At 46.1% G+C, this 10,380-nt stretch overlaps 2 protein-coding genes across 2 annotated transcripts; both read right to left on the reverse strand.

The window, feature by feature from the left end:
* Positions 1–362: 362 nt before the first annotated feature.
* LOC125908431 (uncharacterized) lies at positions 363–6,494 on the reverse strand. The gene is made up of 3 exons (XM_049611201.1): positions 4,942–6,494; positions 2,139–2,346; positions 363–2,057 (listed from the first exon to the last, which is right to left on the reverse strand). Exons 1-3 carry the CDS (start codon positions 6,401–6,403, stop codon positions 425–427), a joined length of 3,303 nt encoding a protein of 1,100 aa, XP_049467158.1. The 5' UTR covers positions 6,404–6,494; the 3' UTR covers positions 363–424.
* A 1,597-nt stretch (positions 6,495–8,091) lies between these two features.
* Positions 8,092–9,992, reverse strand: LOC120961387 (platelet glycoprotein V-like). The gene is made up of 2 exons (XM_049607461.1): positions 9,790–9,992; positions 8,092–9,699 (listed from the first exon to the last, which is right to left on the reverse strand). Exons 1-2 carry the CDS (start codon positions 9,813–9,815, stop codon positions 8,256–8,258), a joined length of 1,470 nt encoding a protein of 489 aa, XP_049463418.1. The 5' UTR covers positions 9,816–9,992; the 3' UTR covers positions 8,092–8,255.
* Positions 9,993–10,380: the final 388 nt, after the last annotated feature.

Here is a 10,380-nt window from a genome sequence, read left to right on the forward strand (position 1 = left end):
AAAAATGACCTCAATCTTCAACACAAATTAGACTATGAGCTAGACCATTTTTCGGTTCCTTTTCTCGGGACCCCTCGAGATCCCAGGGTCCCATGCGGCTGCTTAGTTTGTGTACTGCTCAATCCACCTCTGACCGCACATATTCACCGGAATGATTTTTGCACGTAGAATGTCAGGTGCATTTGAATCTTAAGCGAGTGTTTCAAGAGAGATATAATCATTATATTCTATCGAATATTTTAATTCATCAATTGGTTAAATTAAAGAAAATCAGTGAGAACAAATAAGTTCAAAGTCCTTTTATTTCATAACCACTTTCAAAACAATAATCTTGATCCATCTTTGTACTGCATTAAGAAAAACGACGAATCTTGTGTGTTTGCCGAAGGAGAAGCATCTCCAAGTATGGTACAGTCGAACCGCCCTAGATGGGTCTGTGTTTGCTGAGCTTTGCGAGTAATTGCTTTATTTGTTGACGCTTCAGCAACGTCAGCTGTCTCAACAGAATCTGCATTGTATTCTTATTATCCAACTGCCGCTCAAGTGCAATGTTTTCCTGTTCCAGGTGCTCCGTTTCCTTCTGCTTAGCATCCGCCTCCGTACGGCGTGCCTGAGTTTCACGCAACTTAAACGCGTGCCGCTCCTTGAGATGGGTAAACACTTTATTTAGATTTTCGCTCGGGCGCGCTAGTTCATCCTTGGACAGGCGGAACCGTCGCAGATTGGTATCGATCTCGGCGTGTAGCCCCTGCAGGAGCTGCTCCTGTTGTATCTGCTCGTTGGTTAGCTGCTGCACCTCAGCCCTCAGCTCGTTGACTTCGGCCTCGAGCTGTTCGTTACCCTGCAGTGACACAACAGCCTGCTGTGTGATGTAGTGGTACAGACTCTGCGCGCTGTTGATGGCATCTGTGGCACTGCACGGTTCATTTTTACGCTGTTTCTCAACCACGCTCGTCATGGCGATGTACTGTAATAGCCGGTCCAGATACGGCTTGTCACTTTCTTTGCAGCAGAGACCATGCTCAAGGTGATAGTCGATCTTGCAGTACTGGTCAGCATCGTCTACCACAGGTCGGGCTACGTTTCTGAAAAGTGCACGTAAACTGTTACAATCCCAGTCATTATGCGATAGTGTAAGATTCTTTATCGTATGACTGGTGCTAAGCTTAAGCGTCACGATGGAGTTGTGGTCGAGATAAAGGTACTGAAGCTTATCAAACTGCGCCTGATTATGTTCCACCCACATCAAATGGTTGTGCGACAGATCGAGCACTTTGAGCGTTGGGATGGGTCGGCCGTAAAGGTCGAACGCTACAAGGCGGTTGTTGGAGACGTGCAGCCGCTCCAAGCGCTGCATGGTGACAAAGTGGTGGATCGTTATTATCTCCAACTGGTTGTAGGAAAGATCCACGTCGGTCAGTCCAGGATAGTTCAGCAGCCAGGCAGTGTCAGTCAAGTTGTTGTGTTGCAGCTTCAGAATGGTCAACTCCACGTTGACGGGCCCGCGTACGACGTTGATGCTATTGTGCGATGCGTCTAGTTCTTCGACTGCGATCGGTATGGCAAGCGTTGAGAGCAGGTTGTAACTGACGTTGACGTGGAAGAGACTGGGAATGAGAGCAAGGTCAACATGCGTAAGCCTGTTGCTGGACAGTTGAAGATTTTGAAGCGATGTAGTCGCTTGGAAAGTGTCGTCTTCGATGCGTTCCAGGTTGTTGTTTGACATCGACAGCATGGTGAGCTTGGGTGTGTTGTGGAAGATTCCGGGTGGCAGGCTGGATAAATCGTTCCGGTCCAGCATAAGCACCGTGAGCAGTGGGACGTTCTGAAACACGTGTGGTGGCAAATATCTAATCACATTGAATCTCATGTACAGCTTCTGTATTGTGTGCGCGTAAGCAAACGCGTTCGTATCGATCTCCTCTATCTGCAGGCCGTTCAGATTGAGCACCTCAACCTTGTGGAAGGAGGCGAGTAAAGCACTCAAAGTGAAAGGAGTCAAGTGCATACTTTTGTAGGATAGCTGTCCTCCGTAGGTACTGGCTGAAAAGATCATACTGCAATACAGTAACCAACAACAAAGAAACACTCTGTAAGCGATATGAAGTAATGCCTAATTGTTTGATGCTGAGCGTTACCTGATTAGAGATACGGCGCGTAACCAGCACATTGTGGCACTCAAAACAGAAAAACTGTGTTTCTTCTTCGACTGATGGATTGAAACTGTGCAATGACACCTACGGTAGAACTTGCTCAGCCGACTGAGAGAAGAATTCGTTACGGAAATACCCAGTGATAATGGCGTGGCGTGAAAATGAAAACAAATGTTATGATTGAGTAAATTCACTGTCATAGTACTTATCGGTGTTTGAGTTCACCTCAGTCGGATGTGATTTTAGAGGGCAAAAGAAAACAGTATTAGTTTAGTCAATCAGTTTAGTCGCTAACATGAAAATGAATATAATTAGAACAAAAAATGTTAATATAAGTATGACCATGCAACCATGCAATGGCTGAAACATTTCACGCTCAAATGTATGTACCCAGCTGTCATCTTGTAGGTATCAGGTATCAGTATCAGCAATGAGCATCAGGCAAGCTACCACAGATATGTTCAATATTTTCGGTTGTAATTATCACGTGATTCTCATGACATTTTGCAGCACTGCACGTGTCGACCATCATTTTAATGGTTCTTAAACAAACATGGAATGCGGGTGTGATTCTCCATTTAAATCAGTCTCCTAACGCAAGCTATCCTGATTTTAATTGTTCTGCGCATGGTGCCAAAACGTTAGCTGGCGGTACAGTTTTTTAGTGATCTGAAGTGTTGGGTTGTGCTCGTGTATAAGACTCTTGAGATTGTTAGTTGAGTAGTACTCGCATCCGAAAGCGACTGTCTTCGTTTGAGTCAAGTAATGCAAATGTCCTTGGTTCAGTTAGATATGTCAAACCAGAGACAAATCGAGTTGTGGGGTAGCTGATTGTTCCTCATGACTCTGCCTGAGAGCGTCTGTTATTCATGGTAGGAGCGGCTCCTTCCTAGCGTAGGTCTTTTCCCGTAGGGCTGCGCTGGCTTCTCCCGTCTTGGCTCGCTGCAGGACTCTAAAAGCCAGTGAACGTAGACCCTACGACGAGACTGGAGGTTGAAGGAGAATCATTGCAAGCCACATCCCCAAAAATACCACAGTGATGAGCAATTAACGAATAGAAGAACCGTATCGGACCAATCGATTTAGACCCCCACTAGGAGAAAGGGTTCACAATTGGAAGCTATACGCCGGTCAACGAAAGGAGGTGCAGGTGGAGGATACGTGGCAGATTCTTCAACCTGAGTATTATTAATGTGCACAGTCCGCACCTTGGGAGCACCGTTGCCGAAAAAGAGTTAAGAGCAGTAAGTCTACTGGCAGCGATGAACTGGCTGCCGGGCTCTTCAAAATGGGGCTTTCCGTCAAAATGCACCAGCTGATCGTGAGAATTTGGGAGCAAAAAGAATTACCGGAGGAGTGGATGTGCTTGAAGGGCGACAGGCTGGAATGCTCGAACATTCGTGCCATCACAGTTTCATCACAATGCCGCCTACAACATCCTGCCCCACGCCTGATATCTCGTCGACCGGGGGGGTGTGGCTGGCGATTTGTTTGTGGTTCCGTATCGGGTGCCTGATTTCACAAACGATCTTCGTTCTTGGGTGCATTATAATTCATGTTATTTTTCTTAGTCTTCTTTTGCTCATTTTGTAACGCACTTCGTACGTAACAGCGGATGACATCTACATCATCGACAGGACAACGGCGAAGGTGTGTGAGGCGTAAACGCGAAGCAGTAAGAATTTGATTGAGAATCAATGCGACGGCGATGAAGAAGCTGATTGCTGGAGTCCCACACCAACTGGGAACGTTACGTTACATATTGAACCCCTTACCCCTTCCAATAGCGTTTTTTATTGAACAAAATCACATATTTTATTTTTTTAACTTTATTGTGGTTCATACACAATTTTTGAACAAGATGAAACAAATGAAACAAGATAAAATTATAAAATATTTTACATAAGGAACAGTTGTTCCATACAGCAATCGAATTCCCAAAGATTCTGATCATCGGTTGGTTGAATGGTTTGAAGTTAGCTTTAACAATTTCAACCCCCGTTTCACGGTGGCCGGCTGTTTCCCCAGAAATGGTATTCTGACGAAAAAACGGCTAATTGCATTAACTCCATTTCCTTCTCCGGTTTGTTTGGAATTGGTTTCGAAAAATATTTAATTCGTACTCCACCTGTTTCCAGCGTTCCAGTTAAATTAGGTATCATTTGCTTCGAATTGCGTGTCGTCACCTGTGAATCACATGCCACTATCATCAAATGCGTGCCTTTACTATCGAATGCGTGCCACTGCGGTTGTCGCAGTAACGCGACTGCAACGCTACTGCGACGATCCTGCGGTAAGTTTTTCCTCCGTCGGACGGATGACCGACTAGTCGGCTGCGAGGTACATAAAAATAGCAAAATCCGTTTTAGGCGGGTATAATCACGAAGGATGTTAAGTCAAGAAGTGGAATCATCGTTTACAATCGTTAAAACCTCCCTTATCAGCGCTACGTAATTCATGGATGACGCCTAAGTTTTACATAAACTACCACAAAAAAGTGAACTTGTGCTGTCGATCACTGGCTCACATGGATCATGATGCGACGTTTTTTATTTAAAAAATTGCCGACATCTGGTCTTGTATAGTACAATGGCACCACTCTAGTTAGGTCTGTGATTGGCGAGCTGTGTCAGTAATTGATTCACTACTTGACGCTTCTCCTGCCTCAATGCATATTGCTTCCTAAGTTTAGCTATCCGTTCCAAACGGAGATCTATATTTTGTTCCATAACATCCATCTGGTCCTTGAGCTTATCATCAGCCTTTTTCATGAGTACTAGTGATTTACCCAACTCATGCAAATGGCGTTCCTTCAGGTGGGTGAATAGTTTGTTAAGACTATCACTCGGGCGTGCTAACTCATCTTTCGGCAGGTGGTAGCGTTGTAGATTGGTATCGATCTCGGCTTGCAGTCTTGCTAGGAGCTGCTGCTGTTGGATCTGCTCGATGGTTAGCTGCTGCACCGCAGCCCTCAGCTCGTTGACTTCGGCCTCGAGCTGTTCGTTACCCTGCAGTGGCACATCACCCTGCTGTGTGATGTAGTGGGACAGACTTTGCACGCTGTTGATGGCATCTGTGGCACTGCAGCGTCCTTGTGCACGCTGCAACTTTTCCGCCACGCTTGTCAGGGCGATGTACTGTAATAGCCGGTCCAGATACGGATTGTCACTTTCTTTGCAACAGAGACCATGCTCGAGTTGGTAGTCGATCTTGCAGTGCTGGTCAGCATCGTCTACCACAGGTTGGGCTACGTTTATGAAAAGTGCACGTAAACTGTTACAATCCCAGTCGTTGTGAGATAGTGTAAGATTCTTTAGCGTATGACTGGTGCTAAGCTTAAGCGTCACGATGGAGTTGTGGTCAAGGTAAAGGTACTCCACCCTATCAAACTGCGGCTGGTTACGTTCCACGTGCAGCAGATGGTTGTGCGACAGATCGAGCACTTTGAGCGTTGGGATGGGTTGACCGTAAAGATTGAGCGCCACAAGGCGGTTGTTGGAGACGTACAGTCGCTCCAAGCGCTGCATTTTGACAAAGTAGCGATACATTATCTTCTCCAACTCGTTGTAGGAAAGATCCACCTCAACCAGTCCGGGATAATTCACCAGCCAGGCAGTGTCAGTCAAGTTGTTGTGTTGCAGCTTCAGAATGGTCAACTCCATGTTGACGGGCCCGCGTACGGCGTTGATGCTATTGTGCGATGCGTCTAGCTCTTCGACCGCGATCGGTATGGCAAGCGTTGAGAGCAGGTTGTAACTGACGTTGACGTGGAAGAGACTGGGAATGAGAGAAAGGTCAACATGCGTAAGCCTGTTGCTGGACAGTTGAAGATTTTGAAGCGTTGTAGTTGCTTGGAAAGTTTCGTCTTCGATGCGCTCCAGGTTGTTGTTTGACATCGACAGCATGCTGAGCTTGGGTGTGTTGTGGAAGATTCCGCGTGGCAGGCTGGTTAAATCGTTCCGTTCCAGCACAAGCACCGTGAGCGATGGGACGTTCTGAAACACGTACGGTGGCAAATATCGAATCGCATTGAATCCCATGTACAGCTTCTGAATTGTGTGCGCGTAAGCGAACGCGTTCGTATCGATCTGCTCTATCTGCAGGTCGTTCAGATTGAGCACCTCAACCTGGCGGAAGGAGGCGAGTAAAGCAGCGGGCAGTTTACGCATGGTAGAGTTTTTGAAGGTAACAATCTTCTGGTTGTTTAGTGTTATATCCTCAAAGCCAAAGTATACGTCTTGCGTTTGCATGTCAATGTGCACATCGTAGAACACACAGTCGTACTGCAGATTTCTCTCAATGCATTTGTATTCGGGCTGTCGTGGTTGTACGTTGTAGTATTGCTGACCTTCGTAGTAGTGTTGTTTATTTCCGTAATTTGGCTGACTCCTGTAGGATGGCAGTCCTCCGTTGGTACAGGCTAAAAAAATTACACTGCAAAAGCAGTGACCCACACAAAAATACACACTCTGTAAGCGATGTGTAGTAATAACTATAGATTGCTGAGCTTTACCTTATTAGTGATACGGCGCGTAACCAGCACATTATAGCACTCGAAACAGGAAAACTGTGTTTCTTCCGCGACTGATGGATTGAAACTGAGCAATGATTTCGACGGTGGAACATGCTCAGCTGACTGAAAGAACGGGAATTCCCAGAGATAACGGCGTCTTGAATATGTAAACAAATGTTATGATTGAGTAAATTCGCTCTCCAACGTGACACAGGATATGTTGGTGTTTAAACTCACTACAGCCCGATCTGGTTTTGGAGATCAAAGATCAGCAGCACTACTTGGGATCCAGCTACTTAGTCGGTGTTTGTAGACATATTTCACTGTGTAGATTGAGGACTTAAAATGCATATACGTCGACTTAGGCTTTAGATCTTAATATTCATTATTTCCTGTCGTTTTTTCGCGAGTTACTTTTTTGGGTATCTGTTTTGGGCTTATTTGGGCTTATTTGTGATTTCGTTTGGCTATTTGCGGTATATTTACTCCAACGCGCACGCAATTAAAACGTAACTAGAACATTCAAGTACTATATCTATATCTAGAACATTTTTCGCTTTTGAAATTTGTACTAAAGTCTCAATCTTTCAGCTGTAAATCGTAAATTTGCATTGATAACGGTGGTTTCAAAAGTTTTGCTGTTTTCTGTTTTAATTTAATACTCACTATCGACAGCCGTACAGAGCATTGGGCCAGGATTGTTTGTAAAGGAATCGTTTTTATTTTGCATCGGTGAATGATTATACCTTTTTGTGTCAAAAGAAGAAGAAATGTATGATTTCTTGGTTACTCTCTATCATCGAAAATCATTCAATGTGCGCAACAATACCAATGAAATGATTCAGTTAAATGTCCTTTTTTTCTCCAGATTTTCTATTCTCATATATTTCGCTTTTGATTTTCCGGTGATCAGTGATCTGGCTTTTTCATATGGTACAATTAAACACTCTTTTTGTTCAACATTATTTTAACTATACAATTACACTAGAGATAGCCTTAAAGCAGGCACCAGGTTTAATTGTTTTAACATAAATGTATGTGAATTAAATATAATTTTTTAATACAATTTTGCCATAATTGAAATTATCGTTAAAGAATTGTTCTTTTTTCGTAAACTGTGGCAGCTTAAAAAAGAATAATATAAACGGTAAACATACTAAAACTAGTAACCTAGTTAAACAATGAAAAAACAACTGTTGCCTAAATGGATGAATCGAATGTCAAAACCATCTGTCGATGGCAACATTAGCACAAACATAATGTATCAATAACGTAATAACTCATTTTATTTGGGATGTTGTTTGTCACAATTAATGTTATTTTTTGGTATGTTATCCTACAATGTACCCTGTGTTTTATTTTTAACTCCTTTTTCATTTAAACTTTCTTTCAAATTGTGTTTACATGTTACTTGATAAAAATAGTAATCGTTTGATTTATTTCATTTCCACAGAAAATACACGATCCACTACTAAAGTACAAAAAAACACAGCTACAGCTACATTGTAATCTATCGCTTCCCCTATTAACCCCATTTTCCCTTCCTGCGTTAATCGCTTATCCCCCTCACGCATCCAAACCGAAGCACGCTAAGCGCCGTCGCTCGGCAGATACTGCATCTCGACCTCGCTACGCAGCTCCGCATTCTCCATGATCAGCTGCTTGATCATCTTGCGCGATTTGTAGATTTCGCGCGTCAGCCGCACAATCTTCTCGCGCAGATGGTGCTCGGCCGAGGTGCAGCAGATGTACCGGTGCTGCTCCGGCCGGGTGCAGTTCCGATTGCCGTTCGACCACTTGACGTACGCCCGCTCGAGCAGCGTCACGATGTGCATCAGGTTGATGCAGTCCCAGTCGTTGTTGTCGCACGAGACGAGCGTGAGGTAGGGAAAGTTTTGCTCAATCTCCTCCATCTGCATGTCGATCAGATCGTTGCCGTGCAGGTAGATGTACTCGAGCGCCGGGAACGTGTCCAGCACGGCCAGATCCAGGTAGAGGAACTTGTTGTGGGCGAGGTTCAGGCTGCGCAGCGATTTCGCCGGCGACGGAATACCGTTGTCCAGTATCCACAGCCGGTTGTTGTTCAGCTTGATGTCCTTCAGGTTCTTCATGAAGGCGAAGATGACAAAGTCCAGCGTTACCAGCTCGTTGTACGACACGTCCAGCTCGATCAGGTTGCGGAACTTGAAGATGTTGTTAATGTTCGCGATGTTGTTGCGGGAGAGGTTGAGGTGCGTCAGCTGAAAGAAGTCGCCCTGGTCCATCACGATCCGGCTGATCTGGTTTTCCTGCGCGTTCAGCGTCCGGAGGTACTTGGTGACGAACACCTCGTCCAGATAGTTCCGCGCAATGTCGAGCGTTTCCAGCTTGTTCAGCGACTGCAGCTGCGACATGTTGAACGTGCTGATCATGTTCGCGCTCAGGTTGAGCTCGCGCAGCATCGGGCACAGCACGAACTGGTCGTCGTTGATCTCCTTGATGCGGTTGTGCTGCAGCTCCAGTATCTGCAGCTCCTCCAGCCCGGAAAACAAACCCTCCGGCAGCTTCTCCAGCTGGTTCTCGTCCATGTAGAGCAGGCGCAGATGGCCCAGCCCATCGAACGCGTGCTCCTCCAGCTGCTTGATCGTGTTGTTGTACAGCGACAGTATCTCGAGCTGCAGCGCACCGTTGAACACGAAGTTGTTCAGCCGCGTAAGCCGGTTGTCGTACAGGTGCAGCTCCTGCAGGCGCTGCGCGTTCGCGAACGTGCCGCCGAGCAGCTTCTGGATGTGGCACGCGTCGCTCGACAGGTACTGGATCGCCGGGAACGTTTCGAAGATCTTCTTCGGCAGCACCACCATGGAGGAGTCGCGGAACGCGATGCTGGTGTCGTTGAAGTTCTGCACGCCGAAGAAGATGCTGTCCGCGTCCGCCTCGCTGCGTATGATCACGTCCCGGAACAGGCAGTCGTAGTAGTTGGCGGTCAGCGTGCAGTTGAACTTGGCCTCCCGTCGCCCATCGACCAGCCAGGCCAGCAGGCTGAGTGCTATGAGGCTGTGAGGTGAGTGTAGGTGAGAGGGTGGGTATTAGAATGCATTTTCGGACGCATTGCGTGAGGCAATGTTTCGGCTGCAGTTCACTCACTAAATGTACCACCAGTGGGAGCTCATCACGGTCTTGTACGGCTAGTATGTATGGTTGGATCAGGCCCCGGTCCGGTTGTCATTGCGTTGTTGGCTTTTGACAGCGCCGGGGTCGGGAGAGCAGATGATCCACCGGCCGCTGGCACAATTACAAACAGAGCAGTGAGCCGTATCAGCCAGTGGCGAGGTACACGGGGTCTTATCAGTAGTACCCGCAGTGCCTCTCTCTGCTCAACATATACAAAAAGGCACAATTATAATGGTGCGTAATTTGCAACTGGGTGTGCGTGTTTGGTTGTTGGGTGTACAATAAAGTACGTTAGGTTTTAGAGCAGCTGGGAATCGATAGAGTCGGTGTCGTAGTATAGTCGTCAACTCGTACGGCTTAATAATATGTCCGTGAAGGGTTCAAGCCCCAAATGTACCTTGCCACTGCTACAGGCAGGGCTTGGCCGACAACGGTTATAGAGCCAAAAGAAGAAGAAGAAGAATCTATAGATCATAACTGGACAATGATAAAATCAATAAATAGGCCAAGAGTCGGAGGTTACTTGCGGTTATTATTGTAGAGGGTTTCGACCTCGTGGGTCTC

The sequence above is a fragment of the Anopheles coluzzii genome, chromosome 2 (genome assembly GCF_943734685.1).
Source record: "Anopheles coluzzii chromosome 2, AcolN3, whole genome shotgun sequence".
Lineage (NCBI taxonomy): Eukaryota > Metazoa > Arthropoda > Insecta > Diptera > Culicidae > Anopheles > Anopheles coluzzii.

What these genes read in the sequence shown, in the direction of transcription:
- LOC125908431 (XM_049611201.1), bottom strand. Translation starts at nt 6,403, where the DNA reads ATGCAAACGCAAGACGTATACTTTGGCTTTGAGGATATAACACTAAAC. An exon ending in ACGCCATTTGCATGAGTTGG is followed by an intron (nt 2,347 to 4,941) that starts GTAAATCACTAG and finishes GTACTATGACAG; the next exon opens with TGAATTTACTCAATCATAAC. An exon ending in CGCGCCGTATCTCTAATCAG is followed by an intron (nt 2,058 to 2,138) that starts GTAACGCTCAGC and finishes ACTGTATTGCAG; the next exon opens with TATGATCTTTTCAGCCAGTA.
- LOC120961387 (XM_049607461.1), bottom strand. Translation starts at nt 9,815, where the DNA reads ATGAGCTCCCACTGGTGGTACATTTA. An exon ending in TCCCACTGGTGGTACATTTA is followed by an intron (nt 9,700 to 9,789) that starts GTGAGTGAACTG and finishes CTCACCTCACAG; the next exon opens with CCTCATAGCACTCAGCCTGC.